General features: G+C 39.1%; 1 protein-coding gene and 1 long non-coding RNA gene across 9 annotated transcripts in view; one reads left to right on the top strand and one right to left on the bottom strand.

Annotated features, from left to right (window-relative positions):
• Window positions 1-12,772, bottom strand: part of LOC111568099 (involucrin-like) — an 84,815-nt gene extending 72,043 nt beyond the window's left edge. For 3 of the 5 annotated variants that reach the window (XM_055017886.1, XM_055017887.1, XM_055017888.1), the window contains exon 1: window positions 12,566-12,771. In XM_055017886.1, the coding sequence (XP_054873861.1) occupies window positions 12,566-12,593 (28 nt within the window). In that variant the 5' untranslated portion in view covers window positions 12,594-12,771. Of the gene's footprint in view, window positions 1-12,565 lie in introns of all 5 variants that reach the window. The other 2 variants (XM_055017889.1, XM_055017890.1) reach the window with 1 other exon arrangement.
• The window catches only part of LOC129350674 (uncharacterized), a 77,185-nt gene that overhangs the window by 34,402 nt on the left and 18,581 nt on the right, over window positions 1-24,202 (top strand). For all 4 annotated transcript variants that reach the window (XR_008604149.1, XR_008604148.1, XR_008604151.1 and 1 more), the window contains exons 4-5: window positions 18,441-18,539; window positions 20,639-20,698. This is a non-coding gene — a long non-coding RNA (uncharacterized LOC129350674). The remainder of the gene's footprint in view (window positions 1-18,440; window positions 18,540-20,638; window positions 20,699-24,202) is intronic.

Raw genomic sequence — 24,202 nt, 5'->3', positions numbered from 1 at the left:
CAACCTGTGTTTATTTATGTGGAACTCGAGCTGCTGTCTGCCAAACTGTCAGTCTGTTCTTTACTCTCAGTCAGAGCGGCTCACTGTGTTTGCTGCCAACTGAAACACAGATGCCAAAACAGCAGCACGCTGACAGACGGACGGCTAACGTCACAGCTCAAATAAATATCTGTAGGATGTATAGATTTCTTTACTCCTTGCAGTATTTATGTGCACATTTGAAATATGACAGTAAACGTGTCTGGCTGATTGTTATCACCAGTTTTCACATTTTCGTGTCAATGATTGTTTCTGTCTAATGTACCATTCAGCTCCTAACCTCAGTAACGCAGCAGTATTACTGCTCATTGAGCCATCTGATGCTGCATCATGACCACGCTGAAGCAGTAAAATCTGTTAATTAAGGGCTTCTGGGTTGAAACGTGAACAAAATATTCATGATGTTCACTCAGAGGTGTCTAAATCCCCAAGTTCTTTTTTTGTTGTTGTTTTTACTGGCAACTTTTTTCTAAGCTGTGGCTTTCAATGGTAAACATTAGAATACAGGAGGTCCTCAGTTTACGACGTCCTCGACCTACAGCATTTCATCATTACACTGGAACTGGTTACGTGGATGAATACGTCGTCATATAACACGGCTTTGTTTCCATTCTCTGGTTGTACTCCACCTTGGATTGTGCTACATTCACTAACTTTCTGTCCTTCATTATGGCTCCCAGCGTAAGTCAGACTCTTCTGATGCTTGGAAGAAAAGGAAAGCCGTCTCCATGGAAGGTGAAATTAGATAGAATAAAACGCTGGGAACAGGGACAAACACCGACCAACATGGGTCAAGATGTAAAAACAGGTCAACATATTGTAGTGACCCTCTGTGATGAATGAGTGAGACTTTATCTGGTTCTCTGCTGGTTTATTGAACCTTCACACAGGCTACTGTGGGCCGTAGCCAACGCCAGAATAACTAGAAAAACCCCATAACTTAGCTCCAGAATTAGCCACCGTTCCCAGCTCTCTCTACTGCTGACTCTCAGCCAATCAGAGGTGAGTTAACTAAACATGGCACGTTCACTGACATTAGGTAAATCTGGAACTGAACAATAAACATTGAAACCTCAACAACAATATCAGTCCATTACAATATTCTGTTATCTTCTGGTAAAATGATTCATACATGCATGAAAGTCGTTGGTATTCATGACTTCATGAAGAACTGATCGATATCGTGATGCACGGAACGGCTTTGTTTACATTTTCGCCGGAGTTCCAACTTACGGCAAAAATCGACTTACATCGATCCGTAAGAACTGAACTCCGACACAAGTCGAGGACTCCCTGTAATCCAAAAAATGTACATTGTTGACTTAACAAATGGTAATTGATTCAGCATCTTCTTCCTATTTTTAAACGTCTGTGGGGTGTTTTTTGCTCCTATCATGTGATAATGTTCAGTCCTGCACATTAATGAAAGCATCACAGCCATGGCCAGAAGTAGAGGGAGCTAAAAATGTGTACATGAAGTATAACATAAATCATAAAAAAAACGGTGGAATTTATTTTACAAAAATTGTATAAACCTAGAGTGTCTACATACTATAAATATTTGACTTCTTACATCTGTCCCATACTTTTCCTCTTGTCTATGTAAACACTGCCTACAGTTCAGCCAAAAAAAGACTTTACATTTTTGTCATGTTGCTGTTGGTCACGTCTTGGCTTTTCAGTTGCACCAAGCAGCACAGAATTTTTGTTTTTAAACCCAGTCTCGTTAGTGTGAATGGTTTGTTTTTGGCAACATTTTAAATGGGATATCTAGAATAAAGTGATTGGGCTGAAATACTAAGATTTTAAGCTCACATTTGGTTAATTTTCCCATCAAAAGCAAAAATCACACAGCTCAAGGACAGTCAGAAAGTTGGAAATATGACCATTTTGTCTTTGGGTTTTTCTTTTTTTTTTTTTTTTTTTTTTTTTTTACCAGTTGTGGCTGACAAATGATCCAATTTTGGCTTTTTGTTTTTAAAGTTAACATGTTTTTAAAATCCACTGGAGGGTTGTGTGTTCAGAGCATTAGAACAGTTTTAATTAAGTTAGGTTTTAATTAAGTACATTTCAAAATGCCCAACATTAAGTTTCATCAGTAAATAAATGCTGTGACTGTGAACCATTACCACAAGCAAAAAACAAAACATTTTTTGTACTTTTTTTCTTTTTTGTCACGCTCTAAATGACAGTTGGTGAAGATGTTCGCAAAGCTCCAACTGTGAAACCTGTTATTAGGCCTTGAGAGACAACAAACAGTTCCACTAGGCTTCACTGTGTAACCTTGTGCTTTTTAACAGCATGTTTATGGGCATCAGCATCTCTTTATTTACACACAAAAAGATGTTCTGATGTCGTCATGTGGTGACCAACACTTGATACCTTGTCCAGCTGGACGTCACTACATCAGTGCAATTATTGTCAACAAGAGAGCAGCAGCAGTGAAGAAGACGTGCATTGTCTCTCCATTGTCAGCCACTCAATGGATTTGGATGCAGATCTGCTGGATTGAAAACAGTTGCTGGAAGCTGTTCCTCCCATCAAAAGGGTTCAGGGCTTCCTGATAGCAGCAGTCGGAGGATGGAGTGAAAGGCAGATAGAAAACCAAACCCACGTGTTTACTCTCTTTGTACACCAAGGAAGTGAAGACAACCAGTTCTGAAATGCACCAAAGCATAACTGGTAATTTGGTGCTGCTCAGAAGCACCTCTTTTTCTCTCTATGCAGACATTTGATGTTAAAACGCAACAAACTGGGAGTCAAAGTATCAACTGTCACAGAATCTCTTTTACAATTCAAAAAGTGTGTTTGGCACCCATTTTTGCTTTACAGATGTTCTCTTCAGGTTGTGTTTCTGCTCACAGCAGGATCTTCCAACCATGACTAAGCGTTTTCTCTGTGATTTGTTGCAGTGATGCCAATGAGTCGGCACAGCATGCACCCCATCAAATGTCATGTTTGACATAAAGATCTCAAATCAGGCTTTTGAAACTGTGGACATAGTTCAATGAGATGTCATGGTCAGTCGCCATGCGGAGAATATTACAGTATTAATGGGTAGGATTTTGAGGTGCAGCCACTGTGAGGAGAGTGTCTGGTTTGGGACCCTCAGAATCACAACTCTGTTTTTGCAGAGGAAGTGGTTCTGTTGGTTTCATTAGATTTTGACCTTCAGCGAGCGCTCAGGGCTGGCATTAAATTCAGCGAAGGAGTCTTTTACACAAAATGAAGCTTAACATGGACAGAAGGATTGGTGCACTTCAACAGGAGAAATGTGGACGCTGTCATGGTGAAGAGAGAACTCAGCCAGAAAGCGGTTTACATTCCAACCCTCAACGACTGTCATGAGCTCTGGGTAGTGACTGAAACAATGAGACTGAAGATACAAGTGACCAGAATGAGTTTCCTCTGTAGGGTGGCTGGGCTAAACCTTAGAAATAAGGTGAGGAACACTTATTTTTTTGCATCGAAAGTAGTCAGCTCGAATGATTCAACGCTTGACTGGGTTGCCTCCTTATCATCTTTGGAGGTTTTCCATCTGCAATGACATCCCCAGAGTAGGGAGAGATTACATATCTCATCAGGCCTAGGAACACCTCAGGATCCCCGAGGATGAATTGGAAAAGATTGCTGGGGAGAAAGGCGCCTGGAACGACCTGCTTAGTCTGGATGGATGGACGGATGGATGGATGGATGGACGGACGGACGGACGGACAGACGGATGGATGGACACCAACACTTGTGTGTGCGCTTACGACGTACGCTTGTGTTTCAATCTCTTTTTTTTTTGGAGTATAATTCTTCCTCTGACGTTTTTTTTTTTCATCTGGAGCATCAGAAACTCATCTTAGATGTTTCTTAGGTTTTTCGACCACATTTTTTCACCATTCTCCTGGATGCTGCAGCCTCTTAAGCTCTGAAAAACCAGTCTGATATTAAGTGCATTGTTAACAGTGCACCTGCATGAGAATGTCACCACAGATTTAAAGCTCAGGTCTACTGTGAAACAACATGTGTGAGCTCATTTGGCTTGAATGTAATGTGGTCATTTATATATAACTCCAGATAACAATCCAGTTTCAGTTCCTTCAGAAGTGTTATATTGTGACTTTTCCTTTCAAGACTGAAAAAAACATAAAATCTTTGGACATTCAGTCATGTGAGAACACGTTCTCAGCAGAAATTTTTATGAAATTTCACAGTTTACGCTTAGATTTCGTCCCAAAAGAATGTTCCGTCACAGATGATTATTTTAAAGATCGTCTGAAAGTTAAAGATGCAAAAAGATGTCTTTCAAAGTCGCTGGCCAGGCTTAAAGAATTTGATGAAATGTCTTAAAAGAAGTAACTCTAAACTGTGTCAATTTTCCCTGATTGTGTCAAATCTTGATGTAAACAATCAAACAGATTTAGTCTCTGTCAGCTGCGTCAGATTTTATTTTCGAGGTAAAGAAGTCTTAAATCTGCTGAGAAGATCTCTCATAGTAGATGGCGTCGGCCCGCGGTGAACATTTGCAACCTTTCAGTGCGTCAAACCGACGACGCCTCAATCCTCTCCTCGCCTCTCTGGCCCTAATTGGAAAGCATGGAGACGGAGATGCAACTCTGCCTGAAAGCCTGACTGTGTGACTGTCCAGCTGTCTGAGTGATGACTGCTGAACATCAGCTCTTCTGTAACTGGAGGATAATCGAGTGTAATGACAGACGCGGATGCTTTGGTTAAATGGCACTCCACAGGAAACACACAGCTGAGTCAAACAATGGAGCAGTGGAAGAGCGAGCCGTGATGATACAGCAGCGTCACGGAGGCAGTGGAAAGAACCAGAGTAGGGAAGGAGCGTAACTGAGCAGCTTTTTTAATATGTTGTCATCTTTTCTGCACATGGCCAGACAGGAAGTCAAGGGTGAAACACAAAGGAACACAGAGAGAGAGAGAGCTGTTGACCCATATTTACTGTAACGTTTTCCCTCCCCTCCCTGCCTTCCTCTCTCATTGACCTCCCTCTTTTACCCCGGATCTATTTTTAGCAGCAGCCGCTCTCACTCAGGCCTAATATAAGATGTTCCTCGCAAGAAACACAGCAGGAAATATTCTGCAGGCAGTAAGTTGGAGGGAGGGGCTGGCTGTCCAATCAGTCTGACCGATTTAACAAGCGCTGTCACACTGTTTGTCTCTTGACACTTGCAACACTCGAGTCACTTTTTTTTTTTTACCAAAAGAAGTCAGCTGATATTTACTCATGGGGCTCCTCGTACTGAAGATGCTCATCATGGAGCTCTGACTGGTTGCTGTTTTGATGATGATGTTAGCTGCGCACTGCTAGTGCTTTCATCTTCATTTTCTGAACATGAACCACTATTTTCACTCAGTTTGAAGGAGAAAACACTGTACTCAGTGTTGCTGTTTTTCTTATTATTGAAACCACAGAGAGCCTGATTGGTTCTTTGCCAATCGTGCATGTCTGGAAAAAACTACTGATTCTCTCTGTGATTTGGTTTGGGTGCCCACATAGGACATTTGCTGCATTAATATAGACTTGTATTATGTTTATGAAGCTAAACTGGGTTTTTCTCTGATTAATATCTTCTCATTTTTGAAATTTCACATCCTGGTTCTTTGTTTCTGTGAGTTGTTTTGTGTGTACAGTACTTACAAAGTGTTAGGACACTGATATGTGTCGGTTGTTTGGGCTCTATTTCCACCATATTAGATGAGAAATGCAGCAAAAGAGATTCAGACATGAAGCACAAATGCTGGGAGGCACTGAGTTGCAGCTGGCCTTCACTTGAGATGTGCCATATTTATTGTATAATAATATAGAACCATAATAATGGAAGAATGGAGAATGGGAGAACGCCCTGCAGGGCCAGGTGTAAATGCCTAAACTCAACTGAAGCTCGACTAAAGGAGCAGGAAATATGAAAACAGCTAGAGGCTTGTTTGTTGTTGATTCCGTGCTGGTAAAGGATTTTTCTGTTTGTATGTGTTTGAGTAGTCTGAGGACAGAAGGCCATATAAAATACAATAACAAATGTTCAGTGTTTTTATCCTGGAGAGGGCAGCTTTCCCCTCCTTTCTTTTGTCTTCTCTAAGTGTATATTTTCCTTCAGTTCTTCAGCACATAGTGCCTAACAATGCAGCCACTGTCCCAGATCAAGGTAAAATAAATAAAAAATCACCCCAAACAGCTGTTTTATGTGCTTTAGGTGTTTGTGGTTCTCCTGTACTGCACATTGAGGAGATAACTGGAGCTGTATATTATATCGTTTCAGCATCAAGTCTACAAGAGAAGTCTGTCTGATAGATTATAATTTACTCTGAGTTCTTCATAAAGTCATGAACACCAACGACTTTCATGCATGTATGAATCATTTTACTAGAAGATAACAGAATATTGTAACGGACTGATATTGCTGTTGATGTTGAGGTTTCAATGTTTATTGTTCAGTTCCAGATTTACCTAATGTCAGTGAACGTGCCATGTTTAGTTAGCTCACCTCTGATTGGCTGAGAGTCAGCAGTAGAGAGAGCTGGGAACGGTGGCTAATTCTGGAGCTAAGTTATGGGGTTTTTCTAGTTATTCTGGCGTTGGCTACGGCCCACAGTATCCTGTGTGAAGGTTCAATAAACCAGCAGAGAACCAGATAAAGTCTCACTCATTCATCACAGAGGGTCACTACAATATGTTGACCTGTTTTTACAACTTCACCCATGTTGGTCGGTGTTTCTTCCTGTTCCCAGCGTTTTATTCTGTCTAATTTCACTTCCATGGAGACGGCTTTCCTTTTCTTCCAAGCATCAGAAGAGTCTGACTTACGCTGGGAGCCATAATGAAGGACAAAAAGTTAGTGAATGTAGCACAATCCAAGGTGGAGTACAACCAGAGAATGGAAACAAAGCTGTCTGATAGCACCGTGACGACGTATTCATCTGCTCCACTCACCAACTAGTTCCTTGTAACCAGTTCAGACCTAACAATGAAACGCTGTAGGTCGAGGACGTTGTAAACCAAGGACCTCCTGTATTCCCAGTAAAAAGCCACTTTTTTAACTTTTCGGGCTATTTCTTTTTGATGCTGATGCATTTCCCTACAAAACACACTCATAATTCTGAAATGATTAGTACTTTCTGAATAGGGTTATTCAGGTTTTCTAGTGGAAATTGGTGTATTTTTTCATAATACAAAATATTTCAATATGTCTGTTATTTCCAACAGTCAGGAAAACTTGATGTCTTCTACTTATAATTTCTATTAACAAAGTATTTGTTTAGAAAGCTGACGCTTGTGCTCTTTGCTCAATGAGGACTGTCGATGCAAACTAGCTGGTTCCTGTTGTAAAAACATGTAAGCCTCCGCAACCTGAAGAGTCAAACTCTAAACTAGAAACAGGCTGAATGGGATCATTGAGTAGCAGCTGCTGCTCTTTGCATGAACCATCCTGGATCGTCAGTTTAGCTGTAATATGATGCAATAGTCAGATGTTTGTCTGCCGCTGTAAACTCACTTTCCTGCTCCGTCTCCCCAGCGTGCAGTCAGACCTGCCTCTCAGCGTCTGAAGCACATGTTTCCAAAAATGAAAATACCAGCCGGAGTTAGATAGCGTGCCCAGCGCATAGCTAGCACAATATGCTTTGATCTACTTCTGACATGGCAAATAATAGAGAGAAGCAGAGGGAGGGGGGAGAGACAGCCAGAGGAGATAAGATGAGAGCAAAAACTAAGCACAAAGGGGAACACACCCACTTATGAGACCAAAAAAAAACAGGATTTATTTTTCTTTTTAGATCTTCACACCACAATCTTCTCCTCTCACAAAACCTTTTTCTTCTTATCGCTCCCTACCGCCGTCCCTCCCCCGACGACTCCCCCGCCGTCCATCCGTCCACCAGCTCAATGACAAGCAAAGGTCAAACTCTCCCTCCCTTTTATTTACTTCGATCCCTGAGCAGCCTCCGTTTGTTTTCTTAAAGGAGCTGATGAGGCTTTGATGACGCGTTACAAAGACAGAGGGAGGTGATCGTTCTCTGCTGCGATGTGTGTCTGCATACATGTGAAGGCATCGGCTGCTGTAATGGGACCTAATGGCTCACAGAGCAGAGCAGTGACCGGGCTTTTCTTCAGCAGCAGTTTGAACTGAGTCTCCTGGGCCTCAGTGTCTGGACTGGAGATGCTTCTGTAGAAAATATAAAGCTGTGTGAGTGCTCTGCTGTTTCTGTCGCTGTGAGGACCCGTCTTAGACCTTGAGGAGGAGGACATTTTGTTCTGGTCTTCACTTCTTCAGAGGTTGTTTGAGGTTTAAGGTTTTATTTTTGGTTGAAGCTGAAGTAGATTTGGAATTATTTTGTCTTTGTGAGCAAGGAAATGGAAAGATTTAGTGCAGCAAAAGGATGAATAATTTTTGGACATATTTGTGGAAAGAGCAGCTCAGTTTCATGCTTTTGGACTGTTTTTGCAAGGAGACGTGAGCCGTGTTTGCATAGAATTGTCAAGCGAATTTGAAGGGAACTGTTGAAATTGTAAAAAAGAAAATGTTAATTAGTCTTGTTTCTATTAACTTGTTTAGAGTGAATAAATCAGGCTGCGTAGAGTTGGCTACATTAAACATGGCTGCAATAAACGGAGTAAAAGAAGGCGGGAACAAAACAAGCTTTTTGCCAAACATTAAACACTCTCAAAGAAGATCTACCGGAGAAAAATGAAGAAAGGTCTTTAGGAATTGTCTTTAGTTGGTTAAGTTGTAATGATTCCTTCATGTCAGATACTACTGGCCATATTTCATACTGTCCACAATCTCTAGAAGCAGAAATGGCTCATCAATCGTGCCTTAAATGTTTATACATCAGAAATAATTTTTAAAAAGGTGTTTCCAGTCGTTCCATTAAAAAAGGCTTTCTCAAAAAGTCCCCCAAAAACTTATGGAAGTTTCTTCTAATTTTGCCATTTGTATCAGTCATCCTTTTCTAATGCGATATCTCAAAATGCACCTAAAATGTTTTACAAACATGGCTATGGTTTCAAGTTAGCAAGTTAGTAAGATATCATGAGGAGCACCATGTCAGCAACTTTCCTACCCGGAATGTCAAACCATGTCAACCCACCTGTGTGTAGCACTGATTCCCACTAGCCTTTACTTTGTGTTTGAAATTTCAACTGCCACCAGCTCCACCACACAAGTTAGGCTCTCATTGATAAATACACAGCATTTAGTATCCAGAGTTTTGTCCAAATTCCAACACTTTACAATTTCCCGAGCTGCTAAGCCACAAGCCCAACCAAGAGGTCCAATCAGGTTGGTGTCCTACAGACTCAAAAAATCTCCAGCTACACTTTAGAGGAAAGTTTCGAGTGTGGATGCATTTATGAGAACGAAGTTCCAAGATGGTCCTGGAATCATTTCTGTGAAAGTTTCCCACTGGCATATTTTTAGAGGAATGCCACCCATATTTTTGTGGGCCTCCTCATATGACTGCAATTTTTTTTGGCCCACTGAACATGAACATCTGAACCTTCTACCAAGTGATCTCACTGACCTCTGGTTGGCTCCCTGCCCATGAATGTCATAAAATAATCATACAGCTCTTATATCTTCAGTTTATCCTGGGTTGGCAACAGGCAAAACAGGGTATTCCAGGTGTCCCTCCCCCAGCAACATGTTGTAGCTCCTCTTTTGGGATATTGAGGCGTTCCCAGGCCAAAATAAAAATGTAATTCATCCGATGAGTTCTAGGTATCCTCCCAATTGCCAATAAAACCTCCAAAGGAAAGTGCCTAGGAGGAATCCTAATCACATATTGAACCATTTCAGCTTCTGACGCCAAAAGACATAATTGCGGTTGAGGATTTATATGTGCCTCTGCTAAAGTAACTGGTCAAAGAATCCTACTCTACACAGTGTCGCCATCTTGCTTTTTGAAAACAGAAGTGACCATGTTTGAAGAGAGTGAAGCTGGGGAAGAATAGCAACTTATAAATCATAAAGTGGCCCCACCCTAATACATAGCCTTCTTTATCATCCCTTTTCCTCTAAATTGGACACTAAGTGAACATCATACAGTAGTGAAGGAGACTTGAAACTAGTGATTGAGACTGTGAAGTTATCAGGAAAATGTTTAGTGAAGTAATAGGTCAATTGAGAAATAAGAACTTTGTCCCATACAGATCTATACAGTCAGACTTCTTGTTACAAACAAAACTGATGACCCCTGGTGGCTGTTAGAAAGAATGCAGGTTTAAGACACTAGAATTGGGTTTACTTTTCAGACTCAGAGAACTGCAGTCTGGCAATATTAGCAGAGCTGGACAGGACAACACCACTCAGCCAGTTGTCCCTAGTGGTCACTCAGAGTATTGCAGCGAAATGAAAATCCTTACAGACCACCAATGTACAGGAAAGTTTCTGACTTTTTACTTTAATCCCCCCCCCCCAAGCAACTTCTGGGTTTGTTTTGTTTTGTGTCACATTTTTCACTGCAACATAACTTTTCTGAAAGTGCCCACAGATGTTACAATACTGAAAAATAATGGCGACTGTACGTAACTGTCGATATTTTACTGTTTACATTCTGATTTTTTTTTTAAATACTTGTCACCTCTGTGTAAACACAGCCTGCAGTTCAGCAGATTTGTTGAATTTTTTTCACGACTATGCAGCTAACTAATGGCTTCACAGTTGTGCTGAAGAGCGCTGTTTTTTTGTTTTTGTACACAATCGGGTTGGGACAAACAATTTTGTTTTGTTAATTTCTGAAACACGACTTCTAGAATAAAGTGATTTTGATTAAATATCACAACCTCAAACTTAGATAATGGAACTGCATGGCATTGATGAGTAGTTCAAGGACCTTCGGAAAGTAGATTCTTGCAGATTTTACATTTTCTGGCTGATATAGGTGTCTTTTTAATGTTTCTTTAAAGGTAATATGCCTTTCAAACCTGCCGCCACATTTAGTGGTTCATAAGGTTCAGAACAGTGAACCCAGAAGCTAGAGAACACTTTTGGCTCATCAACCATGGTGAGTAATTTTCATCTTCTAGTCCAGTTTCCAGTTCTCCTTAATACAATGGATGATAGTAAAATCCCTGGACAGACCAGCCCTGTTCATTGGGGCTTGGTTGAGAGAAGTTGCATGAGTTCAACTCACGTTTCAATCTTTAAATCCAATTTTTGTCTTGATATTAAAGCTCCTGTGTGCATAATTACAATCCACCACTTTGAAGAGACCTTAACCATTTTTGGCACAATTTTGCCAGACAGACGTAACAGACAATGCAGCGCTGAAAACTGATTTGTAGCTTCTTCACTCATGCATAGAGCCTCATTCTGTCTCACACCTGGGTTTAGGAGGGTTAATGTCTCCATTATCTATACACCGCATAATCCTCACTAGGGTCATGGGGGGGTGCTGGAGCCTATCCCAGCTGACTCGGGCGAAGGCAGGGGACACCCTAGACAGGTCACCAGTCTGTCGCAGGGCTAGGGTTAATGTCACAGCTAAAAAAAAAAACACCCACAATATCCAAGATTACCCTCAACAATATAAATACATCTATAAACTCCCAGACTGGCTGTAAATTCAGATTTAATACTCCTGATTTTCGTCGTGCTGACAGATGAGTAACCCCTGTGGAGCTCCTGATGTAGGGGGCGCTGTCACTGCAGGACTGAATCCAAAAAAAAAAAAAAAAAAAGAATTTATCTGTGAGTTTCAACCTTTACATGAGTGCAGGGTTAATGCATAAGGCGAGGGGGGTCTCCGGAAGCATGCAGGGTAATCATATATGTGCTGAATCCCGCACTGACTTTGCAGAATTGACCTACATGTGCAGGAGGAAGCGCACACCTGAGTTTACCGAGCCCCGGTTCTGACTCATCCTGCACGAGCTTCACGACGCTTGAGCGTGTGTGCGTGCGTGTGTGTGTAATAACCCGGTGTGCACTGCCTGCGTCTTCAGTTTATTACGTCGCTGCATGACGCACAGTGGAGAGAGGGAGACTGGAGGAGAGAGGAAGGATGGGAGGAAAAGAAGGAAGGGGTGACGAAGGGGAAGGAATTTTCTCAGACACCCAACATGCAATGACCTTAGTTTGAAGTCAAGTCGGAGGTCTCTCACCCCCTCTCTCACCCCCTCTCCTACCCACTCTCTCACCCACTCTGCCTGCCTCCCTGCCTGGCCGGTGTCATCCATGTGGAGACGTCAAGCCGCATCTTATTCCGCTCACATCCCCGTCTGTCCCGCCTCCCCCATCCGCTCCAACACACACTCACACATTCCAAAAACACTCTCTAAATAAATTATTTTTAAAAACACATTGAAAGAGACGAGAAGCAGCTTTGCAGCGCTGCAACTCCCTGCAGGATCATCCTAAAAAAGTAGCGCTGGATTCACCGGTGCCATCTCTGCCTCTAACGCATTCCTCTGTTATTTATCCCCCCCATCCATCCATCCCTCCATCCATCATTTCATCCACCCATCATTTCATCCATCCATGCACATGGTAGAATTTAAAGAAAGAAGCGTCCTTACTGATCGTCCGGGATCCTATGCAGCCCATGTTGTCTTAGAGAAGCTCGGGGAAAATAAAATCCATCCGTCCAGCGGGCATCTCCTCCTCTGCGCTTTCCCCTCTCCTCCTCTGCTTCTTCTTCTTCTTCTCCTCTCTGTCTTCTCCTCTGTCCTCCTCTCCTCCGTATGTGAACACTGAGGGTGTGTATGTGCGCGTCGTCGCCTCCTCACTCTCCCTCTCCTCTCTCTCTCTCTCTCTCTCTCTCTCTCTCTCTCTCTCTCTCTCTCTCTCCACCGTCGTCACACTCTCCGGTCTCCCCCAGTCATTGCTGCTGTCGCTCTGTCACTCTGCCTCGCTCTCTCTTTTACAGCCAACGCATATGCACCAACACACTGTCTTATGTGTAAATACCACAGCAAGGCACTGCTGATGTGTCTTTCTTAAATGCTCTGATTTCTACTCAAGTTTTTTTGTTTTTTTTATTCCCAGTTGGCTAAATGAATGCAACAGTGTCAGCAGCCACCTGTGACCCTGTAATGGAGAGAACAGCCCTGTGCAATGTCACCTAAATGTCAAAGCCACTTAGTGTAATCAGATTACTTCTACACTGAGCATTTGCACTCATGTGAAATTTAAATAAGTGTTTTTTTTTTCTTTACAATACCCCAAAGATGTTCTATTAGATTCAAGTCAGGTGACATACCTGTCCAGGTTGCAGCTTTTTTCTTCTTCTGTGATTTTAGCGGTGTGCTTTGGGTGGTTATCACGCTGAAATATTCAAGTTCCTGCAGACTGAGAGTCATCTTGTGAGGAGCCTCACATCATTACTCTGTCGCCTCCATGCTTCACTGTCAGGACTGTGCGTTCACTGTGGTCATTCTGATCAAGTTCAGGCCAAAGTTGTTGGACTGCATCCGAGCCGAACAAATTAATCTTCTCAACAACTTCTCATCCGACCAGAGAACGTTCTCTGAATAATCATCAGGGTTTTTCCTGTTCTTTATCTTGCATATTTCTACTGAAGAACGAGCATGTCATTCTTAGAGGTTCTGAACTGTCCTTCACTCTGTCTGAGCTGACAGGACCTCTGATTTCCACTGATAAACGCTGCACCAGGTCCGAAGCACCTGCCCCAGTAGTGCTTTATGGTGTCATTTAAGGTCAACTGATTAGTGGTACTATGGCTCCCGATTACTGCTGACACTGGGTTTGCACTGTTGATGTTGATTAATCTGTGGATCATTTTGTGGATGATTCGATCATCTGTTTGGTTGGTCCTGGATGTGGAGAAATGGGGATCCGGGTTATCTCAGATGTCTTGTTTTGTCCAGAGACCTTCAGTTTACTGTCATAGAGGAGGGAAGAAACCAGAAGATATCCCCATTGAAGAAGCTGCAAACAGGATTTAGACTGTTTTGATTCAGATTGATTATGTAGTTATCAAAATAGTTGATGATCAATTATCTTCTGTTGCCCTTTTGTCATTTAAGCTTCATTTCTGCAGGTTTTGTGTTGCTTTGTGCTCTATTGTATCTCATTTTATGTCACTTTCTGGTAAATTTGCGTCTTATTTTATGTCATCAGTTGCAGCTGTTTTGTGTCTTTTGTAATTGTTTTGTGTCATAGTCTCTGTTTTGTGTCTTGTCACAGCTCTCTAGTTGATCACCAATCTTCTTGTATTCTTTTCCATTCGTCTCCAAGTGTTACGATTCGCTTTTGTTACAGGCCCTAAAGCAAAACTTTGCATGTTGGATGTAGTCTTTCTAAAGTGTTTGTTTAACTGAGCTGCTGCAGTAACCAAATGGAGACTAGAGGCTTCTACATGATCAGCCCACGAACAGCATCTACTGTTGTCTGAATCTGAGGCGTTTAGGCAGCATCCGTAAATCAGAGCGTCTGTCAGTCAGTGAAGATGTTTTGGGTACAATTTTATTGATATTTAGCTTCTAGGTGATTCTGTGTAATCGGGTGAAGAATATTATTTTCAGATGTTGGTGCAGATTTGTGCATTAACATGAACAACATGGAAATATTTTAAATGTCTTTAAAATAAATGAATCATTGTGATAGATAACTGAAATCACAGTTTTGATGAAAGCAATCTTTAGATAGATAGATAGATAGATAGATAGATAGATAGATAGATAGATAGATAGATAGATAGATAGATAGATAGATAGATAGATAGATAGATAGATAAATAGATAGATAGATAGATAGATAGATAGATAGATAGATAGATAGATAGATAGATAGACACTTTATTAATCCCAAGGGAAATTCAAGTGTTCAGCAGCTTACATACAACATAAAATAACAAACAGGCAGGTTGCTAACATTAACAATAATAATAATAAAGGTTAGTCTATATTACTGCCATTTGTCATCATTTGTGTGGAAATATTTCAGCTGCAGAAAAGATGATGTTGACAGAAAACAACAGGTACACAGTCAGGTGAGACGAGAAACAAAACTAATTTGTCTGATTCAGTCTTTCAAGTTCTAGTTATTCCAGTCATCTGGTGACAACATATGTATTTTTTTCATTTGGCTATATTTATTGGTGTAAAACCAAGCAGCAGAAGCAGTATGAACTCTAATCCCTGTGAGGATTGTAGCCTCCTAACTTGACCTGCTAAATGAAAATGATGAACCTGGGCTCGTCTTGCCGTCGCCCATCATTAAGTGCATCTTCACTATCAGTAATATTATAGCATCGTCTGTGGTGTTTTGCAGTCCAAAGGCAGACAGGTTAAGTTAAACCCATAGATCCATGGCCTGTTCTGTGCTTCGGCTGGCCCCCACACACTGGGTCAATAAACATGGATGTATCTGGTACTGCAGGATTCATGGGATGATCTCTAGTCGGAGTTTGCAACTGAAAAAGTCACAGAATTGTAAATTATTTATGCTGAAAAATATCTTCAAGTTTTCCTGCCTTCAGCAGCTCACTGCTCTGTTTGTACATTACCTCCAGGCTCTCTGACACTTTCACTAGAACCTTGAGGAGGTTTTCTGTCTGGCGAGATCTCAGTCCGGCACATCGTCGGATTTTACGTGTTTTTGCACCAAAATAGAATCTGGAAGGAAGAAGTTTGTAATTGGCCACTCTAAACTGTAAAGTATATAGCATAACAGATTTTTAAGTACATTTTGACATCTATTTTTGGACAAATATTCCACTAAATCTGCACCACATATCAAATCAGTCTTGCCCAAAGTAAGACCGAAGGCTGTGTTTTAGTTTTTTTTTATGAGCTGCTGACCGTCATCTCCCAAGGCTAACGCCACACAGTAACTAGTCCCTCTTCTCTCTTCTCTCTGTGCATGTTTTTGCAGCACAGCGCACACAAATGTAGACAACTGGCCGAGTCAGATAAAGACAGAGAGAAAATAATTAATTGCGTTTGCAAGTAACCAAATGGGAATTGGCAGACCTGAAGTTTCATTCAGCAGAATGAGTTCCGTAGCTTGATTGTTCCTGGAAGAGAAGTTAGAGTTGACATATGAAATGCGTTTTTCTTTTCAAATTCACCTTCTAACCAAAATTTATCCAGGAGCTGCAGTGACAAACCTGTGCTAGAAAACAAATGTGTGAAAAAATGTGTAAAAAGTAGAGAAGTAGTGGAATATATCAGTAAAATTATGGTGTTTTTAGTTGTTTTAAGCCGTTGTTTTTACAGTCAAACATGGTACAAGCACAAATTACTGTTGTAATGTTTATTTATTTTGAGTCCACATCTAAATTTATACTTTTTTTCAGTGATTTTACTCGGTGTCATCTGTAATTTAAAAAAAGAAAATAGCAAGGAGCATCTGTAAAATAACAGTTAAAAAATGATTTACCATTTTTCATTCCTTCATATGCATTTATTCCTTAAAATACTGGGAATTATCAGGAAAATAATGACATTTTTGATGATTAAATGCAGTAAAAATAGTGTACTTTTACAGGTAGGCATTGTTAAATTAAAAAAAAAGCCAGATTTGTCATGTGGACATCATTAAAGGTGTTTTTGTCGGGTTCAGATGTAAATAATACATTTTGCTGTGATTTCTCTGTTATCTGTAATTTAACAAAACAGGAAAAAATTGTAAAATACAGTGAACTGATAGAAAATTTTCAGCTAAATACTCTTAAAAGTGCTCTTTTTGTTCATATCTTGCTCCAGATTCCATATAAACTCAGTAAACCTTTTCATGGATTCCTCTGCAACCTTCAGATTTAAACCCCTTCAGGTTAAACTCGTCGGCTCTGACAGCAACATGTTTACTCATCATTTGCTCTCAAACGCCCCCCGATGAACCGTCAGATGCATCATTTTTATATTCGTCATCGCCGGAGGACCTGAAAGTTTTATTCCACTCGGGTAAAGGTGAGGCGGTGATACAGGCTGGATGTGATGCATGTAAAACCACACTGTGGTCTGTTTCAGTCTGCAGCTGGGCTTCCCTCTCAGCCCCTCATCCATCTCTCTCTAACAATGCAGTACAGCTGTTCCCTCCTCCAAACATCCCTCACCTCCCCAGCTGCCTCCCTCCACCTCCAGTCTCTCCCAGTATGAATATGAAAACACGCAGTGATTGAGCTAAGGAGTGCAGGCGAGGACGCTCCAGACTCTATTAACTCAGATCTCCATTTCAGACGGAGAATACGAGTACAGCCCGGCAGTTCACTCTCAACTCCACACTCAATAAATATACAGACGACTGAGGCACACAGTTAAACTCACAGAGAATCCTCTCTTTCCCTTTATACAGGACACTTTGTTTTAATGTTATTAAGAAAGCCACCAAATTATGTAGTCATAAACCAAACACACATTTAGAGAAAGTGGTGAAGTTTTAGAAGATAATTACAAACTGCTGCTTCTTGGGACTTTTTATTTTTGTGCACTGTTAAAAATTCATGTTTTTCTAACAGTTTTTCACTCACTTTTCACTTGTTAATATAATTATCATAACTTTATTTATATAGCACCCTTAAGAACAGGGTTCACAAAGTACTTTAAAAATTAAAACATGCAACAGAGACAATCAAACAAGATATAGGAGACAAGTCAGAGCAGTCAATTAAAATAAATAGTAAAAAATGATGATAAATTCATAATAAATTCAATCATAACAAACAAAGAAACTAGGCAGTTTTAAAAATTAAAGAATAAGATTGAGGATTAAAGTTAGAAATTAGAAATCAAAAAATCACAGAATTAAAGAATTAGAGAGACGACATCACACCAAAGAACCAGGCAGCTAAAAGTAAAATAAACAAGAGAGAAGATCTAAAATAAATGGGATATGATACAGAATAAAACACTAAAACTGAATAAAGCTAAACCTCACATAAAAGCAAGTCCATAGAAGTGGGTTTTACGAAGTGATTTTAACATTTTTTGAACAATTTACTGTTTACAGATTTACCTGTTTTGTTAAATTGAAGATAGTAACTAGAACAATCCCAAAAGAAGTAATAAATTATGTCTTAACCATAAATAAGCAGATCAATAAACTGGTCAACACTGTAAATTATGTCCACAACAAAAATATGTGTTTTTGTAAATAATAGTTCAGAAGTTTACTGCGTTTGATTTTTAAATTAGAATACTTTACTGTATTTAAATCAGCAACAAATAGTTACTTGACAGATATTTGCTGTTTGAAAGAAAATTGTGGATATTATGGATTGAAAAATAGTCGAAATAATTTGGTGTTATTTTACAGATTTTCCAAGTTGTTAAATTGCACATAATAAATTGTAATATCACTGCAAAAAGTAGGCAGTTTGGCTGTGTTTCAATCAGCTAAAATGCTAATTACAGATATTTGCTGTTCTTTTACAGTTTTTAAACATTTTAATATTTGACCATTTTTAACATTTTTTTGGTGTGTTTCCAGAGCAGGACTTCTAGAGAGGATTCCAGGTGTTGCAGGAGCACTAGGAGCAGCGACACAAGCAGACAGCTTCAAAGGGAATGGCGGCAAAATGTAAATCAGGTACGGAAACGTGCCGTCATTTCATCTCGCAGGGTGCACATTTTTCTCTGCTGTTTTGATTTTGTTGCTGCAATCCCTACCTCTGAAATTACACACCAGAACTTTTTGCTTGATGCAGTTGGATGAAACCTCCAAAAAAACTTGGGAAAAAACCTATGAAACAGTTACTGTGTCCAACAAGTGAACAGATTAGGGAAAAGGTGCATAGTAAGGTGAAAGTTTTGTCTACATGAAAAATATTTTCAGTTTCTGACAAATATCTGTCCAATTAAACCAATCAAAAAAGAGGTTTTCAACAAAAATCTTTGTCCTAAAAATTAGCGATGTCCAATAATATCGACCCGCCGATATTATCAGCCCGATATCGGCATAAAAATATAATATCGGTCAATATTGTTATAGAATTTTTTGTCTGTCACGAAAACCGATAAAATAATGCCTGATTTCGCCGGCATTTACTGACCCATAGAGGAAGGGATGGACAGTGTGAACTGTTGTTGGAGAAAAAATTTTTTAAAAAGGCATTTTTTCCGTAACTTAAGTTGAAGTAGTTTTCTTATTTTGCACAGACAGTGTTTACATTTTGAAAGCGTTGTTGCATTAGAGAATGCATCGAATGGGGCATCACAATAAAATCAGGCATGACGTGTTAATTCCACCACAGGAGATGTGTGATGATACCTACAATTAGTTCAATAGCCCACAGATATCGGTATCGGTTGATATCGGAATTGGAAATTAAGAGTTGGATAATATCGACATATTGGTTATTGACCAAAAAGCCAATATCGGACATCCCTACTAAAAATGCAGTTTCTGAACATTTTGGCTTTCTGAGATGATTTAAGTGAACATTAGTTTGCATTTTCACTGCTGAATGAGAAGACATTTTAATGAAATTACCAAGAGTTAAAATATTCATTTCAAGCAGAGTTTTTTATTAGCATTGTGTGAAAACGTGCAAAATCTGGATAAGACCAGTAAATACGCACTTCAGGTCTTGAAAGTGCTCATACTTTGTGTACTTGGTTTTCTGGAGCCAGTCACAGTGGAACAATGGTCTGCGACTGTCCAAGGCAGAATGACTCATTTTGCTTTTAGCTTGACAGCCGGAAATAAAACGAGGTTCCTGGTAGAAGGTGACGTCCTCGCCTTGACATACGTCTGATATACTCTTCAGTTTTGCAAAGGACGCCATCCAAAATTCAACACTGCAGGTAAAAAAACATTTTAAAATTCACATTGGCAGTCTAGACATCGCCATGACAACATAATGTCCTGCATGCTGGAGGTACTGAGAACCAAGAACCCCATAATCTGCTAATGCAGCCCTTTTACTCTGATCACAGAGAAAAATGTTGACTCAGACTTGCAAATTTAAAGTTGTCTTTTTTTTGGGGGGGGGGTGTTTATTGGAGAAGATTACAACAAAAAAAGAAAAAGAGGGAGGCGGGAGGGTCAAGAAGAAAAGAGGGATGGGAATTATAGAGAAAGGAAGAAACATAGAAAGAGTGAGAGGGAGGTAAGAAACCGAAGCAAGCATGGATGCTTTCCAAATAAAACTTGCCCGAGAGAGAGGAGTGATGGAGGGATGAGGAGGAGGAGGGTAAAGTCTATGAGTCATTCTGAGAAATGAGGAGAAAGAATTCAAGCAGAGAAAATTTATGGGGGTATATGAGCTTCTGTAGGAATAAAAAACTTGAGCTGGATAGAAAGTAGGTGGAGGAGAGGAAGGAGGGATGAGGAGGATGGAGGGTTATTAGTATTCTTGCTGGGAGAGGACAAAGGAGGGGGAGGAAGGAGGGAGAGACGGGTGAGACAAGGTGAGAAAAGCTAAAAAATAATGGGAGCTGACAAGAAGGAGAAATGTTCTGTATTTGCATATGTAGACAAACACAACTATTTATAGCTGTGTTTGTGTGAATGCAGCCGGTGTGTGTTTGTGTGAGTGGACGCACGGGGATGACAGGAAGTGATGAAAGGCTCTTCGGTGGACACTTCTCGCTAAATTGCCTTTTAATCGCGAAACAAAAAGAAGAAAAGCTCATGAAGATGATGAATGTAGCCTCTGTGCTGACTGTTCTTTTGTTGTTCTGCAGACCAGATGTCCTCACAGAGACGGAAAAAGGAGGAACATCAGCCTTCATTCAGCTCCAGAGGTAAGTCTGGTGTTTTTCCAGTGAAAAGGCCAAAACCAACCATGTGTGAGTCTGATTGGAGCTCTCAGCTCCTCTGCTTCCGACTGTCAACTCTAAATCCTTTCAAAACACCTCACAAATCTGTATTTCCACGCTATTTTAAAAAGCTGAACGGGTCAATATATACAATTGAGGAACTTTTGAAGTCCATGGCATATATCCTGCATACATTTTTATTAAAAGTAAAAAAAAAAAATAGTTTTTTTATGTTCATTATGATCATATCTTTACAAATTCCATAATTATTTATTATAGAAACAATCACTTATTAATAAAAATGACTGGATATTACTAAAATGTCAACTAAATAACCGTCCCAATTTAATAACAACCATCTTCTAATGAGCTAAACAATAATACAATGAGCTTAATCAACAATTTTTTTGTCATTTTATGTCTCGTTTTTGTCCTTTTGTGTATCAGTTTTGTCATCTTGTGTCTCGGTTTTGTCATATTCTGTATCAGTTTTGCTGTTTCGTGTCTCGTTTTTGTTGTTTTGTGTGTCGTTTTTTCATTTTGTGTCGCAGTTTTGTCGTTTTCTATCTACTTTTTGTCATTTTGTGTCTCGATTTTGTTGTTTTCTGTCTCGTTTTGCCATTTTGTGTCTCAGTTTTGTCGTTTTCTGTCTGCTTTTGGTCATTTTATGTCTCGTTTTTGTCATTTTATGTATGAGTTTTGTTGTTTTGTGTCTCGTTTTTGTCATTTTGTGTTTCAGGCTTTGTCCTTTTCTGTCTCGTTTTGTCATTTTGTATCTCAGTTTTGTTGTTTTGTATCTCAGTTTGTCGTTTTCTGTCTCGTTTTTGTCATTTTGTGTCTCGGTTTTGTCTTTTTCTGTCTCACTTTTGTCGTTTTGTGTATTGGTTTTGTGGTTCCGTGTTTCAGTTTTGTCATTTTGTGTCTCATTTTTGTCCTTTTCTGTCTTGATTTTGTCATTTTGTGTCTCGTTTTTGTCCTTTTCTGTCTTGATTTTGACATTTTGTGTCTTGGTTTTGTTGTTTTGTATTTTGTTTTGTCACTTTGTGTCTCAGTTTTTAATAAAAAATGACTGGATGTCACTAAAATGTCAACTAAATAAGCGTCTGAATTTAATAACAACCACCTTCTAATGAGCTAAACAATAATAAAATGAGCTGATTCAGAAATAGTTTGGATTGATGTTCTTTTTATTAAGTTGAGATAATCATGACATATTTCTTTTTTGAAAATATATCAAATTTTATATGGAAAATAACAAATTGTATCTGTGTCCCAGAAATCACTTTCAGCTAAGTTCCTTATTACAAAAACACCTCTCAAGGAAGTGTGTTAATTCCAGATCACATGACCTGCTCCACATGATGTCAGAAATGTACAAAAATGGATAAAACTTGGACTCAACATGTGAAATCCACATTAAATATCATGATTTTAAGCATAGGTTGGGTCAAGTTTTTTTGATGATCCCTGAATGCATCGTGTGTAACTTGGTGTTCTGTTGAAAATCCGACAGTTCTCTCTGTTTGTACTGTTTGATAAATTGTGTCATTTTGGTGAGATGCATTTCAAACCTGCCAGTGAGGCTCAGAAGGTTAAAGATACATCAACAAAACACCCATTTTTACATGAAAGTAATCTGACTAGCAACCAACCAGATTCCCAGTTGTTTGTTTTCCTCTCTTTGTCTGTGGTTTGGACTCGCCGTCATCAGAATTCAAACAGCCGCCTCTGGGCATCACAGCTACATCTGATGATGTCATATCAATAATACTATACAGGGTACTATATAATGTTAATGTGCTGAGCATGACGAGGCTGAACTGTATTATTCTTAGAAAAACTCACATAAGTAATAGAATAGGACAACTTATGGTAAGTGATTCTGATTATCTTGTTCTTGTAGTTTATTTTTGCATTATTTGCCAAAGAAAAAGGTTAGTCAGGCAGTTTTTCAGGCACAAATGATATTTCAAACTTCACATTGTCCAGCTCTGTAAATAATGATGACCTTAGTGATCAAGACTGTGTGTCTCTAAACAATTGTCAAGTTTACACTGTTAAAAAATACACTATATAAACGCAGTAATGTTTCAGCAGTTATGAAACCACAGAAAATGCTGTAAAAAAGAAAAAAGAAAAAAAATAACAATCTCATAAAACAGCTGTAATTTTCCATAATTAGATGACATTTTCAGACTTTAATTTTAAATGAAATATGTTTGGCTACTTAATGTTTAATGAAGGATGTTGACATGTATAAAAACAACAAAATTACATAGAATTACAATAGACACATAGAATAGATAAATACATTTAACAAACAAAAATTACTCAACCAGTGCTTAATTGCAATAATTCTAAAGTGTAGTTACAGGATTAAACTTGAATTTAACATCAAACTTTATTTATTCTTGAATTTACCCTGAAAATAAACAATAAACACCTTTGCAAATGTATTTCATGTGGAAAAATATGAATAAAATAGACACTATGTGGTTTTCACAGTTGCAGCTTTTTAACGTTTAGATTACAGGTGCAAACTCAGCCTATTCTGCTGCTTTGTTTTGTTTTTTTTGGTTTGGATTTTGTCATTTTATTGATATTGTATACTTAAATAAATACCAGAATATCTGAAGAAAATGAAATTTAGTTTAAATTACTGGTGTTTTTTTTTTTTTTTTTTTTACATTTACATTTTATCTAATTCATAGGCAGATTATGCACCACAACCAAGGTACTAAGTAGAAATTACTAAAAATTTGACTTACTGTTTGATGATCTTAACTTGAAAGCTCAAAAACAATGAAGCAAAAAAAAGTACATTTGATCTTTTTGTCTAAATCAATCACTTGGGATTAACTTAACTCAAAAAGACATAAATAAGCGTAACAAAATACACTATATATGAAAGATTTAAAAAACAGGTTCAATACAATTAAAAGCTAGAAGAAAAGTTTGCTTGCTCAAAAGCATAAACAACAACAGTAACTAATAGCAACAGCAGCCAAACCCACGTGTTCACAGTTGACATCATTAAGCACCCACCAACAGGAAAAAAATAAAGATGAAATTAATTTTTAAATACAAGAAACATTTTTAACATTTCTTTTTTTCCACGAAAAAATGTTCAAATATTTCCCAAAAATGTTGAAAGTGTGGACATCAGAAGTTTCACTGTGAAAATCTATATTTTTTTTTAACATCTTTAAACTTTAAAAAAAAAGGGGTCAATTTTGACCTGCAGGTCGAGACGAGGGTTAATATAGATGTAGCCACAAACAAAATGCCGTTGCGCTGAGTACAGGCATGTATTCTGCATGTGTACGTTATGTATGGATACTGAATCACGTGACCTGAATATGTAACGGGTGGTGGGAATTGATGGGACTCAGAAACACCCCCACAATTTAATCAGTTGTTCCTTGAATCATTTTTGACGGATAAGTCCTGATAAGTCCTCAGTGGTGGATTTGTAGTAGGATCACAATC

The sequence above is a fragment of the Amphiprion ocellaris genome, chromosome 15 (assembly GCF_022539595.1).
Source record: "Amphiprion ocellaris isolate individual 3 ecotype Okinawa chromosome 15, ASM2253959v1, whole genome shotgun sequence".
In the NCBI taxonomy this organism is placed as follows: domain Eukaryota; kingdom Metazoa; phylum Chordata; class Actinopteri; family Pomacentridae; genus Amphiprion; species Amphiprion ocellaris.
The sequence above is the reverse complement of the archived record's forward strand: the minus strand, read 5'-3'. Positions and strand labels throughout refer to the sequence as shown.